Source organism: Thunnus thynnus, chromosome 23 (assembly GCF_963924715.1).
Source record: "Thunnus thynnus chromosome 23, fThuThy2.1, whole genome shotgun sequence".
Taxonomy (NCBI): Eukaryota; Metazoa; Chordata; class Actinopteri; order Scombriformes; family Scombridae; genus Thunnus; species Thunnus thynnus.
In genome coordinates this window covers 15888526-15910233 of record NC_089539.1, presented here as the reverse complement: position 1 = coordinate 15910233, position 21708 = coordinate 15888526, and the positions used below count along the sequence as shown (strand labels likewise).

Below are 21708 nucleotides of genomic sequence, written 5' to 3'. Positions count from 1 at the left end.
CTTGTGAGTACTGAATCTAAATGAAGATGAAATCAATAATTGGTAGCAGATGAGATTTGAGCCACCCCCCCCCTTCCGATACTGATTGTTTTGAGAACTCAGAAAAACTGAGTAAAATCAATCTCTTATATTTATTGTCAATAAATCAAGCGTCGGGCATTTGTTATGGACTTTTGCATGACAAGTCCTAATTAATGCTTTCTTGCAGATTACAAAGATAAACCAGGAAGTACAGAGAAAATATACTGACGGAAGGCTTTAGATAACTTCTCCACTCTTCATTGTGTCGCTTTATTCGTCTGGGTTATTCCTTTGTAATAACATCTGCAGATAATGTCTAATAATGTGATAAATGTCCATCACAATTTCCTATAAAACCCAAAGTGATGTCTTCAAATGTCTTATGTCTGACTAACAGCTCAAAAACTTCAGAATAAAATATATTCAGTTCGCAGTTATATAAAACAGAGAAAATCAGCAAATCCTCTTATTTGAGAAGCAGGAACCATAGAACATTTGGTGTTTTTGCTTAAAAAAAAGACCTGAATGATTAATTGATTATCAAAATTGTTGCCATTAGTTTTCTGCTGATCAACTGATCACCTAAATGACTAATTGTTTCATCTCTAGACTAATTTTCTTCACCAATGTATTGTGATCCTTATGTTTGTGCAGTGTAAAGGATCCTACCAGGAGCTGTTTAGGGATTTCTCAGACAAAAATGACTAATTATTAGAGGTTTAACCGATTTAGGGCTTTAGAATCTGCTTGTTTCAGTGACAGCCAGTCACAAATTGACACAAAAACCCCTAAATTTAGACCAAAATTCTCACAATAGTAAGAGAGAAATGACAGAGAATGAACCGGCTGGCTTGACATTGTAAGTGCCACTTTTCAGTGAAGTTTAAAAAAGAAAATTGTGACTAGAATTCGCTGCCATGTCACAGTCTGTAAAGGGACCTTAACTCTGTTTTGACAACCCTCTGTAACTCTTCTCGATGCACTAGAATGTTTTTGCAGATAAACGATGATTCAATCAGATTTTACCTGCCAAAGGTGGCTGCTATGTAATCATATTCTTCCTCAGTGGCTCCACTTCAGTATATTTGCTGCTGCGCTGCTGTGATACAGATTTGTTTTTTCTCCTCAGTATGGAGGATTTTTCTTCTCACAGAGTCTTAGTCATCTGCGTTCCTGTTACTCCTGCACAAAGCCAGCAGCATCAGTGGTGTGTTTACTTCAGCGGTGCGCCAGCCCTAGATTAGCATTGTGTGAATAGGCCTGTCTGCCGCAGCTCTCGGTCTGTGTGCTTAATTAACACTCAGATTGCAGAGTAAGGGGATGGAAATTTAATAGATCTTGGCCAGACAAGGACAGACTAAAAAGCGCTTGGTACCAGAAAGAGAGCAGACGCAGTTAAGGGAAATGGTAAAGATAAAAAGACAGACATGAGCAGAGAGGAACAAAAGTGAAGTGAAGGGAGGAAGATGGATGGACAAGATGGGGGGATAAAATGATGTTAACTTCATAAGTGCTAGAAATTAGGATAAAAGAATGGATGTCGACTGGGAGTGGGTTGCTACTGTATAAAAAAAAAACATTATGGAATCAAATAGAAGAAAAAAAAGGGAAGTGAACAAAGAAGTGATGATATGCATGAAATAATGTCCAGGCCTGTATCCATTAGCAGTGCTGTTTTTACGATGATTGGCTTATCCATCTCATTACTGCTATCAGGGAGCAATAGGATGCACTCTGCAACAAAAGGTTGTAATTCAGCCGGTCCTGATTACATTAAGTGAAGGCAGTTTATATTGCAGATGTTTATTAGAGTGGAGTGGGTTGGCTAGTGTACATGCTGCAGACAGACAGGCTGGCTGACAGCCCAAATATTTAAAATAGACTCAAGTGCGGTGTTTTGCAATGCCGTTAATATTGCTGCTCTGGTAATAAAACACAAAAAGTGAGCATTTAAACTATAAGGTAGGTTTATTCAATGAGACAGACTGTAATGTACTGTGTGTGTGTTTGTGCGCAAACATGTCATCGTGAATCTGTAAACGGAACTTTACGAATTAAGGAAACGAGCAACTTTGCAATTAAGGAAACGAGACGTTTTATAGAATGACGTTTCTGGTGATTCAAGTTTCTGGCTGAGAGAGAGTTAAGATCTCCCCCGTGGCCTCTCTGCCTCATGAGAGTTGATTAGGGGGGTAATCACCGGGGCAGGGATGACTGAAACTGAAGCTGGAGTGTTGGGTAAATAACTTAATGCATTTGGTTAAGAGGCCAAGGAGATTTTATTGGAAGAGTGCAATAATGTTCTGCAGTAATGTCCACAGAAAGAGACATTTACATCCAACACAGATGCACTTGAGTATACTCTAGTGTGTTAAAGAGCACTCTGAAATACTCAGAATTTATGAAATCAGGATATCTTCAAGGACTGCATGGTAATGCAATTGATGTATCATGTGTTGCTGGTATTCTGATTTGAATTACCACAATGAATGAGTGTTTTTTTACTGTCTATAGTTGTTTAGAATTGCACATACTGGCTTCAGATATGTGTAAATGGGTCTCCTTGCATGTGGATAGGATTTGTGTCAGTACTTTTGGTTACAACATCTGTATCTTGTTTTTCTCAGATTTAATATTAAGAAGATGTTAAGTAAGGAAACAGGGACACACCTACAGCTCTGTATCTGACCAGAGGTGTGACACCTGCAGGTGATGAACTGATTGTTGGTGACAGTTTGAAAAAAAAAAATGAATCCTGAAGCTACATGACTACTACACACTGAAGAAGACATTTTACTCCATATGCTGAACATAGAGACTGACAAACTGAATTAAAGGATATGTTTGGCAATTTTCTTTTTACAGTAGTTAGTTTAGAAATGGCTCCAAAGACTAATAACAGTGATCACATTTTCAGTTTCAGTAGAGACTGTGTGGGAACTTGTTTCTGTTTACAGTGCTTCACTAGCTTGTTGTGCTACATATCACAACCTCTTGACTTTTTGCTACACTCTATATAAACACAATGCAAACAGCTGCAAAATTTTGTTGATTCTATTCCCCACTTGATAAAGGAAATCAAAAAGAGATTATAGGTTTTACCTCACCTGTGTACAGAAAATAATAGTAATAAACTGTATTTATATGGGCCCATTCTTATAATAAAATGCAGCTCAAAGTGCTTTACAAGAGAAACAATAGAAATCAGTAACACAGGTATTAAAAACAGGAGGCACAAGGAACGCAATGTACAAATAAAAAAACAATAAAATCCTAAAGAGATTTTAAAAAATAGGATAATACTAGTAAGAAAAACAAGTTGATAATGGTAAAAACAATCTTAAGATATAAAAAGTATAAAACAAGTATGAGAAATATAAAAGAACTATCAAGTGATAAAATTTTTTTTTTTTTTAAAAAAGGTGGAATTAAGTACAAGCAAGATCATAAAAATAAGTTTTGAGCTGTTTTTTTAAAACTATCAACAGAGGTTGCTTGTCTTATTTGCAATGGGAGTTTGTTCCAAACCTTTGGTGCATAATAACAAAAAGCTGCTTCACCATACTTTTTGCAATTCGTTTTTGACACATTGAGCAAGCCAGCACTAAACGACCTAAGGGAGCAGTTTGCAGCATACTCAGATAAGCAATCAGAGAAGTATGAAGTTATTAAACCATTTAGGGCTTATAAACAAGTAAAAGAGTTTAAAAATCAATCCTCAGTGTTACAGTAGCCAGTGTAATGACGCTAGAACTGGTGTTATATGTTCTCTTTTCTTGGTTTTTGTTCAAATTCTGGCTGCTGCAAATGTCAGTCTGTCCCTTTTATATTTTGCACATTTAATACGTTTTGGCTTACTGTCACTAAAAGAGGCCGATAGTGAGCATCTCTAGGCAGCTACAGCTCATGAAAAAGAAAATCACTGGTGGTGAGATCACTGTTGGGGAGGCAGTGGAGAGCTGCATTTGCATATTGAAAAGACACATACCCAAACACTGAAAGAAGGACAATTTTCTCGACACTAAAAGCAGTGGACAGGTGAAAGAAGACCTCACCCCCCACCACAAATGGACCCCAGCCCCCTGCCCCCCAAAAAATCCTACCCACTAATGTCTCTTTTCAGCCTCTGATGGAAATCCCCCCAATTTTACACCCCCTCCCCATAAAAAAAGAAGAAAATTGAAAAGACCAAACCCGTCCTGTACTTTGAGGATTGTGAATAGAGTGCCCCGCCGCCTGCCTGCCTGCCTGCCTGCCTGCCTGCCTGCCTGCCTGCCTGCCCCACATACGGCGGCTGAATACAAAAGACCCGCTCTGTAAGAGCAATCACTACGGGAGACCACTCTATCTGCACCCGCTGCAGCGACAGGCCTCAATGAAGCCATCACACAACTCTCACACATGTGCACGCACTGGCAAAACACAAAAAAAAACCAGACACCCTGCATGTAACTGTTTATTTCTTGAGCCCTCAAAGGCACAAGCGTGCGCGCGCAAACACCAGCACTTACAGCCCACTCCCAAATCTTCATGGCTAATGCATTCTTTTCATCCTCCAGCGCCAGGCAGGAACAGGGAGGGAGATGAGTGGTTGGTGCTGATTTGAATATTTAAATTATTTATCACCGGAGTGTATTGAGACCCGAGACATGGCAAGGGACATGAGGGGAACTGGGTGAGGTTGTATCTAGCCATGTTTGGATTTGATAGTGTGCTGTTGCCTGAGAGGACTAAAAACCCTCCAAAAAAACACGTTAGATTTTGATGGACGCATTGATGGACATGTTATGTATTCTGTTTCAGTAATTAATCAAAACTTTTTATATGAATTTCACAGAGTCTTTGTAGTAACGTGAGATTGCTGCATTCTATATACAATCAAGACATTAACATAAACACAGCATCAATAAAGCTTTCAATGTTGATAATCATTACATTTCAATATGTTTATAGCTCTTGTAACCCGAGTCCTTCCACCATCATATCATACTTGGCAATGTACTGGGACTGTAAAACACTGTATAAATAATAGCTCACTGAGGAACTACAGTACAGTGAAAAAGGGAAAAGGTTTGTATACTGCATGATGTAATTCCACTTCAGCAGCGTCTTGTTGTAACTCAGAGCCTGAGAAACACACATTCGCCTTTCTCCGACACAGAACAATGCTGGGAAATGGAGGAATTCACGAAAGCTCACGCGATGACAGGATTGTAGGTTTGAAGGAAATAACATGTAAATTAAGAATAATGCATTGAGCAATTATCGCTTTGACACCACATCTGTAGGCTTGTGTGCCATTCTGTGTGCTTTTTTTTTATGATTATTATTTTTTAAAATGTTCCTCTTTTTTTTTTTTTTTTGTCTCACTTTCAATCTTTTCTTTTACCTTGTTCGGTCTCATGCTGAGTACAGGCTGGCAGCTCAGTTTCTCTCCCTCCCTTTCTTTATGCTCTGAGCGCTAAGTAACAATCTCTAGACAAAGGAAGTCCTTGGCTGGCCCCCTGTCGCTGTCCTCTTTCCTCTCTGGTGCACCATGCACAAACATAGAAACAGCGCTAATGTTAATCAACAGCTCTGAGAAAAGACGGCCGCCACTGAGCCAGTGTGATCAAATCCTTGGAACAAAGTTGATGACATTCATTCTCACATAATCCAAGTTTGCATGCAGCAACATGTGCTAGCAGTAGAATTGGGTGTTGTATTTTTTTGTTTTGTAAAGCCATCATTTCCTCTTATGGTGTATTCCTGCACTGTGTTGCACAAGTCATGGGTTTTCTTTTATAAGTATAATTTTTTACATTCACTATTAGTTGATTTAGAATAAAAATATTCTTCGTTCGCTCCTGCACATGAATCAGCTGGTAGCTCCTTAGGTGGAATCGCAGCTTTTTTATCATTCATTCATTTTATCATTCTATGTGACTGTGTAGCTTATGATTTAAACAGTCTATATTCAGTTTGTTCAAATATGTTTGAAGTTAAACCACTTTCCCTGTTTTTAACCCTGAACCCAGTTCACTTTTTCCTTCGTTTTGTCAGTGTTTGTTAGATTTGTAACAGATATGAGAAACTGGTGAGGTCATGTATCTCAGTGTCAGTCAACAGTCCAGTGATAGAACTTGGAAAAAGAGCCAAATCTTAATATAGTTTTAGGAAACTGAATCAGTTTCCTGTTTTAATGAGAAATCTACTTTTCCCTCTCTCTCTCTCCTCTCTGTATATTTTGTCAGTGCACTAAAATGCTTAATTTAAAAAAAAGAAAAGAAAAGAAGAAAAGTGAAATTAAACTGATGAGAGTGACATGGAGCTTCAAGATGATTTAAAAAAAATCAGTTTGATCCAGTCCTGAAGTCTGGTGCATGTTCGTTAGGTGACATTGCCAACAGCTGAGTGTAGTTTCTATAAAGCCCTGAAGCCACAGTGTGTTCCATTCAACAGGCTCAGTGACAAAAATACTTTTTTAGGTATTTAAGTTGCTCATTCTTAATGAAGCTTGACTTTTATCTCCCATCTTACAGTTAAGACAACGATTCAAAGTGTCTCCTTTTAAAAAATATAGTAGTGTGCAAATGTTAAGTGAAAACACAAGCTTTATTATTGTACTAAAAGTGTAACCCCAGATCTTAACTTTGTATGGGAAACATTAATTTCACAGCAAACCATTTTCCCCTTGTGACCAGTTCCCGTTTCCTCTATTTTGTCTGTGTGTGTTTGTTTTCTCCCTGACTGCTGCTTAGCTTCAGGAAAATCCAATTTACAATAATAATTTTTTTTATTGACAGGGTGTTGTTTGTATGCAAGTTACATCTCAGATTGAACTAAAGAATTTTTTTTTTATAGTACTTCTGTGTTTGATCCTCCCAGTTGGCCTTCAGTTGTTCTAGCTGCCATCCCATTCATCACTCTTAATCCCTGCGGCGAACCTCATTTGTTGCAGTCTGCGAGTATACACGAATGCAGCTCGTGTCCTCAGTAATGATCCGCTAATTATGAGAATCCGCAGCAGCCTCGGGGGTTTGCAACCACCTGTCCGTGAGCGGGTACCTGTGACATATGTACATGCTGTGTGTGTGTGTGTGTGTGTGTGTGTGTGAAACCGACAATGCCACATGTGTCTATTTAATCACACACTCTGTGGCCCTTTTTATTACATTTGGCGTTCTCGTTGAATTTGTCTATTAAATTTCACTTACGAGTGGATCATCAGCAAGATGGAAAAGCTATTATCCTACATAAAGTGATGCTGTAAATGCAGCATGTGACACAAGATGCAGACGCCTTCAGTTCACTTGATTTTTTTTTTTGCTTCTTTGTAAAAACTGTTGAATAAATAAATAGATTAATTATGCTCTGTTTTTTGAGTTTCAAAAACACAAACAACAATTTGTCCCCACCTATAATCCTAATAGTCTCGTAAAGGATGTCTTCACTGATTTTCAAGTTGATTCCTATGGTTCCAATCTGGGTAGTACCTATATATCCTATATATGAATGCTGTTAAAATTTTCACTGTCTCTCCTGTATTAAAATATCCCTCTTCATCCAGCTGCAAAAATCCGCCAGATAATGCATTTTTTGCGTCATCTGTCTTGGACTACAAACTACTTTTCCTTAGTTTTTTGTAGTGGTGCCTTCAAGGACTGTCAAGGAGGGGTCTCCCAAAACACTCCGTCCGCCATGTTGTTTTCTTGCTAGCGATATCAGTATATTTGGGGCAGACCCAGAACACGTTGGGGGGGATTACATATCTTCCCTTGGGATGCCCTAGGAGGAGCTGGAGGGTGTTGCCGGGGAGAATGATGTTTGGGTTAAGCAGCAGAAGATGGATGGATGGATGGATGGATGTTGGAATCGGAGATGCGGCGCCACTGTCACGATACTGAATATTGTGCTGTGGAATATTATATCAATTTGCCAACTGTGAATACAGAACAGAATAGCACAACGGCGACTGTGTGTTACCTGTAACTTATGAGGCTACATTCAGCTTGAGCACACTTAGGTCGTCCATAATGATGGGAAGAAACAGCATTTGGTTGCAGTTTTACAGGCTTTTGTCCACGATTGTTTCCCAAACAAAGCTTAAATGGAGACTGCAGACTCAGAGGTTTTTTGACTGTCCACCGGCACTAATGCGCTCTGGCAGCATTCTGGCTTGTGTGCAGCTCTCTGTGAGTTTGCAATGATCCATATAACTAACTCCAGCGCGCCGTTTATTTTATGATCCTTGCACACCAGTACGATATATCCAGACTCAATGAGGAAAAACATTTTGTAAATGAAAATAAGCCTCAGTAAAGAGATAATGCAGAGCACTACGAACTTTGTCGCTGCTAACCGGCCACTCTGCTGGGAAACGTATTGGCCACCTGCGTTCTGTAAACACAACATCAGTAGCTGATTGGACGGGACCGCGTGCATTGCATTCTGGTTGTCGTAGGATTTCCCCTGAGAATCATAGGGCACCAATTTCGAAAATAATTGCACATTGCTACTACATAGGTGACCTAGTTTATAGTAAATCATATTTACAGCAGTGAAATTCCTCTTTAATATAAGACCAATAAGGATATACTTAAAAAACATAGAAATACAGTTAAAAACAAAACTAATACTATTAAAACTACAAAGGGACTACAATAATAAAATTGCAAATTGTCCGCCATTGAATTTTCATGATTTCATTTGTAGACATTGAGACATTGTGCTTAAGATTAATTTATTTCCTCTCCTTCCACAGCCGAGCCATCAAGACCAACCAGGACCTTCTTCCTGAGACTCCCTGGACCAATATCCTGTATGATGACTTCTGGGGCACCCTGCTCACTCACAGCGGCAGCCACAAGTCCTTCCGCCCTCTCTGCACCCTCTCCTTCCGCCTCAACTACACCCTACACGGCCTGCGCCCCTGGGGCTACCACCTGCTGAACGTGGTGCTGCATGGGCTCGTCACAGCCATCTTCACGGCCTTCAGTCGCCCGCTCCTGGGTGGAGGACTGTGGAGCCTGCTGGCGGGTCTTCTTTTTGCTTCGCACCCGGTGCACACTGAAGCGGTCGCCGGCGTGGTTGGGAGGGCCGACGTTGGCGCTGCATTGTTTTTCTTGCTGTCTCTTCTCTGCTATGTGAGACACTGCAGACTTCGAACAGACCCCTGCAGGACCTTTCAGACCCGTGGCTGTGGCGGCAGCTCAGTCACCTGCTGCTGGGGTTGGATGTTGGGCAGTCTGTGGTGTGCGGCAGCCAGTATGCTGTGGAAGGAGCAGGGGGTGACTGTTCTGGCTGTGTCGGCTGTGTACGACCTTTTTGTCTTCCAGAGGCTCAGATTTCGCCAGGCACTTCTCCTCCTGCTAGGAAAGGTAAATGAATGCATGCTGCTGGGGCCTGTATGTGTGTGTGTGTGTGCACTGGTTCTCGTCTTGGTGTCTGTGTGTGTATCCAGTTTCCTCTTCCTTCCCTCAGAGGCAAACCTCAGCCAGCCAGCTGTTAATGGTTCCTGTATGGTGGGTTACGTTTTGTGTGTGTGTGAGACATGGTTTTGTTTGTGTGGAAATTGTGTGTGTTGCATACTGTTTGCTTTTCATTAGGTAGTGCAATTAGGAAAGCTGTTTGCCCGTGCAAACCGCACAGTTCATGAACAGAAAGCTATTCCTATATGTCATCTGCTAAACAGGAAGAAGCTATATACAGAGAGGAAGTTTTCCAGTTCCTTCCAACATTGCCAACAACGTCAGTTTGCTGCGGTAAATAGATATACATGAATGGAAGCAAATCCAGATTAGGATCTTGTGTGTGTGTGTGTGTGTTTGAACAGGAAAATGTATTTTCAGGGTTAGGTTTTTTGTTTTTTTTTTCATTTTAACGTGACAAAAGGTATGTGGAGAAAAACAATAAAACATCCTACTCTGGTAAATGATTCAGTCCTCTTGTTGCGTAAGCTGCCTGTAAACACACACACGCACACTCACACACACACACACACACACACACACACACACACACACACACACACTCACGCACACAATACCTCCTCTGCAGGACTCCATTTTCCCCTTCCAAACTCAAGTTATTTGATGAGCACAACCTTGACGCAGTGACTCATCTGATTTTGGGAATCAGCGTTTGACTGGAAAGCCTCTTCGCAGAGGCACTCTACATTTGATTAGAGAAACTGCTCCTTAGCCAACATGATGACCCTCATAAAATACATAACTAGCATAATAAAAAGTCCCCTTGGGTTTACTGAGCAAGGACAGTCTGGCTCTGAATGTGTGTGTGTGTGTGCGTGGAAATCTTTTTAATGGGTTCTTCTTGTGGAACATCTATAAATACCTCTGTTTACAGTGAGGTTTGTGATGTAACCTTTTATAGTGCATCACAAACTTCCTATAGGATTTTCTATTTTATACAAACATCTTGAGAGGATGTGCTTGCACTTCTGCACTACAGTATGCGTGACGGTCTTATTTACCCTGCCAGCATTCAAATGAAAATGCGTGCAACCTACGAGTGTGCAAGGCTTTACCGTACCTGTGGGGCAGCTTCTCCAGAAGTCGTTTCTGGCAGAATGATAACCCACAACTGTTATTTGAGGGCTTGCAGTGAGCGGCCCAGAGAGATCAGTGAAGGGGGGGGGGAGAGAGAGGAGTTGTGATGTTTTCTTTCTCCTCAGTGCTTGGCAGGAATGACGCACGCATGTGTGCTTTCATAACCACAAGACCTTAGCAGATGCAGAACAACACCTGTCTTTCAAATTGTATCCAGTCACGTCTTAAGGCTTCTAAACCATGTTAGAATAGCTACATAGCAAGAAAGTGGATGTAACTCATTTGTTGATGGAGATGCAGACAAATTTATAGTTATGAATGCAAATCAGAGAAGAGAAAGAAAAATAATGCAACATAACATCACAATCCAGTTTTGCCTTATTTTTCCTCTTCACTTGCTTCTAAGTTTGGAAAAATCCACACTGTCTACCAACTCCTCTTTGAAAGATGTTTACATTGTGTGACATTAAAACCTGAGACCTGTTTTTTCAACCAAATGGAAATATTCTGTATGTATTGTGCCTCATTTCATACACATTTTCTCAAAATTCAGCCTAACAAATGAAAGAATGAATACACTTTGTATTATTGTGTCATGTATAATACTATGCCCAGCCCACATAAGCTTCTAAGACACCAAAAATGTATATAAGTTATAATTTCAAACAATACTCCCAAAAAAAAAAGAAAGAAACCAACTTGAACAACTGTCACAATCAGATCAGACCCTCAGTTTCTAAATCAAACTTCATAAATCACTGAAAAAACATCTACTACTGTATATTCCATCCATCCATTTTCTTTACCGCTTATCCTCTAGAGGGTCCTGAGGGGGCTGGAGCCAATCTCAGCTGTACACCCTGGACAGGTTGCCAGTCAATCACAGGGCTAACATATAGTATGGAGACAGACAACCATTCACACTCACATTCACACCCACGGGCAATTTGGAGTCACCATTTAACTGAACCTGCATGCTTTTGGTCTGTGGGAGGAAGCTGGAGTACCCAGAGAGAACCCACGCAGGCACGGGGAGAACACACAAACTCCACACAGAAGGACCCCAGCCGGCCTCTTGCTGTGAAATGACAGTGCTAATCACTGCAGCACCACTACTGTATATTTTCCTGTGGAAATCAATCGAGTAATTATTAAATGGCCCATCCTAAAATTAAAAATTTAAACAACCATTCCAAATTCTTTCCATGACAATTGGAAAATCTGAAATTATCATAATATGTATAATACATAAGTAAATGAGACTCACTTTTCACACAATCTGTTTTCCTCCTGGATGTTTTTCAATTTGCCAACCTTCGAGCTGAGGAAGAAGACCAATTTTCAGATGGGCTTGGGCAGCCTGGGCTTCTAGATAAGCGAGATGTAAAATATATGAATCAGGGCCAAAGGCATCCATGATATGTTGGGCATCTTTTGAAACTTTTTAAATAAAATTCTGTGGATTTAAGTAAAGCTTGGCTGCACAGCATGTGCTTGTACTGACTGATCTGACTGGTGAGTGGGGTTGAAGAGGTTACGTTTGTTGAACTGCTCACTTTTCTGCCACTGTCTTAACAAAAAATGAAGAGGAAAATATGATTTTACTGACAAAATTCAAGCCGCCTTAAAGTATTTGTAATATCAGACATTCCCATTTTTTTCTCCAGCCCCTGTATAAACAAAGAAAGTAGAGACATTGTCTTGGAAATGAGACCACAACCTGAAAGACACTAAGCACTACTTGTTCCAGTGTTTCACTGTGTTGCATTACAATCTGAAAGGTTTCATCACCTTCGGTGGTTGTCGGAAACCGTTATGAAAAATCACATTTTCCCACTGGATTTATCACACGGTGGAGCGGGGATGTCATCAGCAGCCTCCACCTCTTTGTCCAGACACAATAGCCCTGTCCAGTGTCCCTGTGCCAACCATCAGGTCCTGGTACCAACCCCCTCAGCACCTCCCACCACCGCCAGCACATCTGGCTCGTTTATCACTCTGGCAAATGCCCTCCTCTATTGCCCCAGTCACGGTTATCTTGGCAGGGAGCTCATTATGTGCTGGGGCCAGCCACGGGGGCAATCGCTTGCTCGATTATGAGCCAGACGTCTCGCGATTGACGCATGGGAACACAAAAGGCAGGAGGATATCGGAGAGGAGAATAAGCGAGGGAGAGGGAAACTATGCTCTCACTTCCTTTCCTTTATCTGTCCTTGGTCTTTCTCACTCACTGTGCCCTAAAAGCACTTTGGGAAGGGACGACTTGGCTACTCTTGTATTATATTCTGCGATAGAGGCATAGTCAGCTAACCTGCTGTTGAAATAAATGGTAGATGGAGAAGTAGAAAACATTTGTGGTAGAAAACAATGCAACACAATTCAAGCAGCATTTTCTATCTAATCAAATTTTTTTTTGTTTCTGCCACAGAGAATCAGAAGAATGAAAACTCCCCCACATTACATTACCTGACCGCTGCCTCACAGCAGCCGCAAACAATAAGGAAATGCAAATCGACTCCGGTGTAGCAGAGGGGACAGATGCGCTTCGACCAGCACTCCATTTCTTATCCTATTAACTCCCTAATCAGACCGAGATGAGATTTCAAATGAGCCAAGGTGGGACAGAGGGAGCTTTAGAAAGTGATAGATGGAGACAAAGGAAAGTGTGCTGTTAGCACTGCAGTCTGTTGAGAAAGCAAATTTAAAGGCAAAATGAGTTTTATATGCCAGGATCATGAGAACATAACGGCTTTGTTCTTTGTCAATGGGGAAAACATACAGGTTGATGAATGAGGTTCCAGGCTTTAGACAGGGCCCAGGGAAATAGTTAGCCTTTGTTAGTATTAGAAAAAGTAAAAATCTCTCCGCTAAGCCTTAAGTAAACTATGAAACCTTGGCAGGCAAGATTAGACTTGGGGTTTTTCTTTAATACTGAGGTGAAATTTTAATCGTTACCTTGATTTGAATAACTCCACAATGAATCAGTGATCATACCTAACCCCTGCTGAAAAAGCTCTAAATGAAAAGGTGTGAAATTAAATATAGTTCCTTGAAGAAAAATACAGCTGGATTTGATAGAAAGACTTTTTCTCACTCCTACTAATCCTCCATATTCCATATCTTTGCATTTCCTAATTCGCACTTCAGTGTGTGCATCTGGAGCCAAATGAAAGACGACAAATAGCATTTTACTTTGAAGCACATTGACAATGGAGGGATTTGATAGTGTCCTTACCTGTGTGCAATTAAATGTGTTACGGACTCCTCATCTGTCTCAATGAGCGCTGGAGACACGCAGATTAAGTTCAGTGTGACCAGCTGACGGCTTGATGGATATTGTGCCAATTATCGTGTAGCAGAAGCATTCGGCTGTGAAATGATGTGCTCTATTGCAAGTGCTGCTGCATATTCTTTAGATAGCTTACATGCATGAACATGTTGGAATGCCAAACATCTTCATTGTGTCTTGCATGTCTAGACATTTTCATATTCTCATCTTATATCTTTTCCAAGTCTGATTCAGCAGACAATCTTAATTACACAAACGTGTCGTAAATTGCTCGTTTCAACCTGATCAATACCACCTGTTCATGAGTTGTGTGCGTATGAGATTTGCATATAATTGATGCTCCTAAATTTCCCAGGCTACCTGTTCCGTTCTGTTTGTGGGCAAGTTTCCGTCACCAAAATGTCACCCGAGACAAAAAAGAACTTTGCAGTGCCGTGCTTTAAGTCTTGCTGTTGGAAATCATCATGACTTGTGGTTTTTTTTCATATCTAAGAAAAAAATCGTAGTACGAGAAAATTGGTGAATGCAACAAGTTCTTTTAGACCCCACTTACACTTTGTAACTTCATGTGTCTTGAGCAGATGTGATAGCTATCCAATCTGCAAAAAACTGTGTAAATAAAAAGATATAAGAAGCATTTTAGACAGATTGAAATCAAACTGCTTGCATTCTGGTCAGATGTTGAAAAGGTGTAAAAACATTAGTCTCTACAAGACGCATATGCAATCTTTACTCCTCCCAACTGTAATTACAGTATGTCAGTAAGCACAGTGGGGTAGAGCCTCCACAGGGTCTGTCACCTGTAACGAGCAAAAATGACACAGAAGGTGCACTGAACTGTTGTAATGTTTATCTGATCACTAATCTGTTTGACTATTGAATATGTATGGGTGAAACCATGAGGGACAGCCCATGAAAGTGATAAGACTTGATCCATGTGTTTTAGTTTATGGAGAATTGTTAGCTAGCTAGCTGTTATCGCTAAATGTTAATTGTTGTAACTAAATTGCTACAGTGCACAGATTATTCTTCTGGAGTTTATGTCTGTTACCAAGCAGCTAACACTGACACTGATTTGCATATAGCACAGGACAATCAAGGTGGATTGCAAATCTGATTCTTATCCATCCATAAATAGACTTATATTTTGACAAATTGAACCAAAGTGTATTAAATTGCAGCTTGATTGAATCTGGGTACAAGACATTTTAAGTGGAAAGTGTAAATGGGGCCTTAAATCACTTGCATGCGCCAATTAAGAACTAATCTGTTCGTACAAGCGGTTCTTGCATGAGGCCCATTGTATTTTCGTACTTGGAACGTGCATTTAAGCTGTTCCTAATGAGCCTCAATAGAACGAATGAATTGATGAAAGTCTTTCAAGTAACTTAGTAAGAAATTGGGTCAGCTAAGCTAAATCAGATGACATCAAGAGCATCTAGGACCTGTTTTGTAAACCCCCTCTGACACTGATGTCCACATTTTACTCAAACAGAAAACTCTTGAAATACCAAGTTAACAGCGCTTTTTATCCGCCGTCCTCGTGGACAGCGTGCAAGGCTTCAACCTGTGACCCATCTCACTACAGGTCTCTGTGCCAGCAGTAGCAGGGCTTTCACTTAGAGAACTATGGGGTAATTAGGTCACTTTATCAAAGTCAGCCCTCTCAATGCCAGCCATGGTGCTGTCTGATGACTTAGGTGAATTGTGCCAAGTCAGCAGAATCCAGACACACATTAGAGAGCTGGAAAAAGAAGTGGATGCATGCCTCATTGTGCCTTTCATCACAAGTTAGCATTGCCACTAGTAATGCATCAAATATGAGCGCTGCTGGATGTGCGTTGCACAAACATACTGTATCCAAAACTCTGAAGGCCTTTCCATGCACATGTTAGTGAGAAAGAACTGTCCACAGTAGAGCGATGTGCCTCCCACTTCAACTTTTACTCAAGATTTTTCAAAATGACTTGAAAATTGTACCTATAATATTAAATGGTGGTCTTTTACAGCAAGTTAAATTATAGTAATACATTCATTTACTTCATCTATGTTTTGGAGATACATATGAAATAGATTTTTAAGGGTTAACAAGAAAAAGTTTTAATTGAAACTTCACAAACAGAAATACAAAAAATACTACAGTATGTATGATCAGCCCAGTATGCTGGGTTGTGAGTTATGAGCAGTTTAAATTGGACATGACTTTAACAAGAACAGTTCGGAAGATTGTTTCCCTGCTGTCTTGCGTCAGTTCACAACAGCTTTAAACAGTGTATGTATGAAGTCAGCTGTATCCAGCTGTTTTCATCAAACATGTTGTAAACACTTTACACGGTACAGTGTCAACAGGCAGACCACACAGTTCTGAGATTAATAAAATTAGAGCTAATAATGAATGGCACTGTTAAAAGATGAAGGCTTGGGAGCTTAACATGTTTAAGTCCGGAAGGAGGGAGATGGAGAGAAGGGGTTAATTCAAGAAAATAAGAAAGAGCAGAATAGACTGAGGGAGTAAAAAGTAGTAGTAGTAGTAGTAGTAGTAGTAGTGGTAGTAAAAGAAATTGACACTGAATTTCCAAATGAGGATCCAAAGTGGAGGAGATATGTGGAAGAGCGTTAGGTTCAAAGGCTTGGAATGAGCGGGATGTTAGGTTTGACAGTTGGCTGGGGATCATGCCAGCCGTCCTCCATGGATACACACGCATCTCATGAAGTCCAATCAATCATAGCTAGAAACAGTTTCCAGGGATTTCAGTCAGGCAGTAGAAACTGAAAAGAGTGAAATTTGAAGAAAAAACAGACTCCTTGAGACTAAAAGATATTTGTGAAACATCTTGTATTGTGGGCCCATTTTGTTGTTTGTTGTTGTTTCATTCTTTATTTTTATCTGTATGTTTCGAGAGCGTTTTGGGGTTGATAGAAAATGTTTTCACACTTGGAAACTAACCTAGTCGACATCTAGCACTGCTGATTTAAGTGGGTCATGCTAACTTTGCACGTGCTCTAGAGATTCATGAAACGTGAATCCGGCAAAGTGTCTATCAAGGACAGCAGCGCAAGCCTCTTAAAGCTTTCCAAATAAAGTCTAATTTTACATGAATAATTTTAAATGCTTGTCTCTGAGTCCAACAGAAAGTAAACAGAAAGTAGCCTTTGAATCAGCTATTGTAGCTAACTGCATAGGGATCTACTATTGAGGCTAATTGCTAGCTGACCATATGTTTGTTTTTTTTACCAGACGTGTTTCTCGAAAAACTCTATAACGGAGGGGAATAGCCACAAATATGAGAAAAAGACTTAGGTTAATTGAGTTTATCGTAAAAAACTGAGCAGTGATGGCATTATCAGATTTCTCTTTGATTAACGAGGACATGCATATAGAAGCAGAATAGACCTTTCCCATGGCAGTTTGCCTTGTCAAACACAGGTGTAGCTTATACCATTAATTACGTGGGCTCTGGTGTTGCGCATGTCGGCTCACTGGCACACCGAAATGGAGCTGAGCCATCATTAATGTGATTAGTTACACCTGTGCTTTTCCTGCTAGGAGTCAAAACGTGCACAATGAGAGATGTCCATGAAATGTGTAGTTTGTGTAGTTGTCTGAAGTTAGTTTTCAAACCTAATTGTCAGAGCCTACTTGTAGATACTTAAAAACATAATTATTTTTCCTCGTTTTTATGCTACTTTCATGCGTATAGTCTTAGATTTTCAAGTCACCAAGAAAGCAAAAAGCAGCCACTAGTAAGGGTTGTCAAAGTCATGATAGTACCCAGCGACCTGCCAGTATCCTTCTGACGATAGATTGCAAATGTAGGCAAGAATTGATTGGAAAATCAATAAATCAACAGTTAAGTGGAGAGATTAAAATACTTTTTAGAGCAATTAGAGGAAGCAGTTGAGAAGGGAATGATTCAGTTGTTAGTGGGTGATATGAGGTTATTGAAGAGCTTTGTTCAACCGAGTGGAGCAAGAAGATCATTCCACAAGTATTGGTTACCACTCTTACAGGAGATAAAACCCAGCAACTCTTCCACTACCAACCTGCTTAAATAACCAACCTGCAGCCGGTTGCTCCTAAAAACAGACATATTTGAAAGCTTATGTTAAGTTGGCTTGAAAACTGCAGGTATTTGTTGCTAAATTTGTGGATTTATGGTCATACATAACTGAAAAGCGGAACCAGCCCTCCACTTGCCAGTTTGAGTTGTGTGTTTGTGTGTGATTGATTAGGAAGTCAATTAAGGAACAATTTAGAAATAGACAAGGCAGCGAGGGGTAAAATGAAGCTCATTCACCTAAATACCACAAATGACTCTCTTCATTGGCTTATCTTCTGATCCCAGGCAAAATTGGATTTCTCAGACAGTTTCCTCCCTTGACAGGCAATGTGGTCCCATCCATCAATAAGCACATCCCCCTTTTTGTGAAAAAGACACTCTCTCTTATCTGTTATGTACCACCTTTCAGCGTCCAAATCAATATCCCATTTTTTTTCTACTCTCAGTTCCTCACAGGCTTTTATACTGCTCGAAATTGTCGAACTGGCCCTTTTCCATTTTACTATTGACAGGCGACTTTCTGTAAATAGCTATGCCTACACTTCCTGAAGGGAGGGTTACCTACCTCAGCTAACCTCTTCAGGGAAAAGGCCTCTCCATTTGTCATTTGGTGAAATCAGCAACTAGGTCATCAGCCAGTAGGTCAGGCAAGTCAACACTAAACCTCTTATGCTAATCCTAACATGGGTTTGTTATGGAGAACTGTGTTTTCCATCATAGTACGTTTAAAGTGCGCACATGAGCTTACTCAAGTGTGATCATTGTAGTAGAGGAAATATTTATCTCAAAATTTTATTGATGACAAATGAAAGCTTGTTTTTTGTGCAATGTGTGGCTTTTAAAAAAGATTTTATCTTTTTATTGTGCAATATATTTAAAGTGGATTATACAGAGTCTAAATTATTGCTGTAGTTGCATAAACTAACTTAAGAGATAAAAGCAAAATCAGGGCTACAGTGGATCAACCCCTTTGAATTATGGAGGCTGCAATGGTGGTGATTATCAGTCATATCAAAGCCAATAGTGATAACACAACTACTAGACCAACAATATAACTTTTCTTGTCCTGCATAGAATAAAGAGCACTTACAGTATGTGAGCATGCAGTCGTGTGCACACACGCAGCTCTAATTCCCTTTGGAAAGGTTCAAATAGAGTTCATATTACACTGGTGCTTGAAAAGAATAAATGGCCTCAGAAAATAGGAAGTCAGCAGCATCTCTGTGATCATCCCTCATGATGTTATGTCGTATTTAATCCACTCAGTAAACTCTGGGAGGAGCGTGAGTAACAATAACCGTTTTGTTCAGTGCTGCACCAGGCTGTCTTTGTCAATAATATATATGACATTACATTTTAATCAGTGTTTAATGAAAGAAATTAAATCAGATTCAGTTAATCTTAGCGTAAACACACCACTAAATCAGATTTAAGCAGTAATTGATTTCAGACAGCATCATCTCAAAATAGGGTCATGAAGAAATCAGAAAACCAAACAATGTCACGCTGTCAACAGCCTTACGGCCACGCCTTCCCTTTTCTCTTCCTACTGTCACTGACTGTGTTGACTATGTTTGGACGAGTGTAATTTCACGAGCTGCTGATCAAAAGTGAAGAGGTCAAGGATGTGATCATGCGACCTTGTCATGTCATAGCAACTGGAATCTCAAATTGCAGACTTGCAGACATCCATACAAGCCCATTGTGAAGCAACTGAAATGAATTACAGTTTGGCCCTGGGAATCACATAGTTCCTGTCTCTGGTTTGGAATCTAATTTATGCATCAAAGACATTTTCCTCAAATTTTAAAGAGCCATCCACCAAATGTTCTCTCTATGTCCTTCCAAGTATGTAATGTTAATTTTGTTAACAGAAACTATGACTAAATATGGTCGTCAACAACCTTTTTTTTCCATGACTAAGATGAGATGATGACGAGACGGCGCCGACGTCATTAAGCACTGTGACTATATCAACATGCAATATTGTTGACGCAAAAAGATGAGACTAAAATGTAGTTTAAAAAAAAAAACTTAACCAAAATCTCTCTTTATTTTTGTTGACAAAAAAGAGGAGACAAAATATTATAGCATCACGAGAGGCATAGCGTGAGCAACACATTAGCAGAGTAGCAGCATCAGCGAGTGCGCCGTCTGTGTGTCTAGACTGAGGCGTTCAGGTGCAGTGTTGAGTGAAGGTCACCCACGTTTTGAAGGGCTCAGAGCCCAATACAAAATGCCTGTAGTTACATGCATAAAACGGAGGAAAATAGACTTCAGGTCATGTTTATGTGTATGCAGTGCAAGTGAAACGTGAGCCATTACACAGCCCATGTAGACAGCTCTATTGATTTAAAATAGCAGTATATAACATTGTTTGTTCATTCTTGTTAACACCGACCTCAGATCTATTTATTTTATTTTTTAATGCAAGCAGATTGCAATTTGTGTGTTTACACTATTCTTTTCAATTTTATTAGGCTAACTACTTTAGTTTGTCATGTACATTGGGCAACCAAAAAATTGGTTTCAAAACGTTTTATTGTCTGTACAGCTATAATAGTTTTAAAGAGAGTATTGGGCCCCAGTTGTTGAATCATACTGGTTCAAAACAAATATGCAAACCAGAACATGTTCCATGTCTGGATGTATTACTTAAATTGATCCCATCAGACCAGAAACTTTCTGCAAAGCTGCATTTTTAATCATTCAACCTGTGTTTTTCATCAGATAATAAGATACAATCTTAGGTGAAATAAGTTTGACTAAAATGACAAAAATGATTGGTTTTGGCTAGACTACATTGTCTGAAATATTCAATATGATCTGATGGCTAAAAAAGACTAAAATGTCAACAGTTTTCATCGACTAAAACTATTTCAAAATAGTTATGGTTTTCTTTCAAAGATAAGACTAAAATGACCAGACTTTCAGTCAGCTAAAAAAAAACAGAACAGGATGAGGTTGACTAAATATGATTAAAAAAAAAACAACAAACAAAAACATTTGACACAGGACTAAGACTAAATAAAGTACTAGCTGACGAAATGAACACTACAAGTGTGTATAAATACAGCCATTAGGAGATTAACGTTATTTTCAGCTTATGTTATTTCAATCTTGGAAGTTTATAAAGGTTGAGGTTGCAGTAGTAAATATCAAGTTGGATGTCATGAGACAGTTGGGTGAAAGGTGTTGCGTGACAGGGGACCTAATTGTGATCATGCTATAGAATTAATGCTCTTATGAGATGTAAACAGCATCTGCATACCAACACAATGAGTCCTAAGCTGATTACCAGTCACACTCACTGCAACCCTGACACAACAACAAGGAAAGACTTGTGAGGAAAAGCTTCTCATGCTTCAAATTTACTTCAAAGTTGACCTCAACGAGGTCAGAACTGAAGGGAATGTGGATTACTGATGTATGGAAATTGTAGAAATATATCCTCAATAAGCAACCATATCAAAGTATTGGAATTTTGCTCCATTCTTTGACATTGGTTTTTGAGTTTATTTTTTGTCATTCTTAATAAAAGCTCTTGACTTACTGGAATGTACTTGGAAACTAAATGTGAAATTAAGCATATTGCATTTTTTTTTACCAGTTGGAATATGACATATTCCATTAAAAAGGATTCTTTCCTGACAGTCATGTTGTTGCTGACTGAAAGTGACATCCGCTCCACCACACAGCTATTCCAATTCTAAGGTGTCTTTCACCAGTTTGAATCTGTCATATTTCTTCTTGTATATAAAGTGGTGTTGTTTCTGGCTGTGGTGCATTT

At 39.7% G+C, this 21708-nt stretch overlaps 1 protein-coding gene across 1 annotated transcript in view; it reads left to right on the top strand.

The window, feature by feature from the left end:
- Window positions 1–21708, top strand: part of tmtc2a (transmembrane O-mannosyltransferase targeting cadherins 2a) — a 60727-nt gene that overhangs the window by 21152 nt on the left and 17867 nt on the right. Inside the window, exon 2 of the mRNA XM_067581445.1 lies at window positions 8765–9380. Within this exon, the coding sequence (XP_067437546.1) occupies window positions 8765–9380 (616 nt within the window). The remainder of the gene's footprint in view (window positions 1–8764; window positions 9381–21708) is intronic.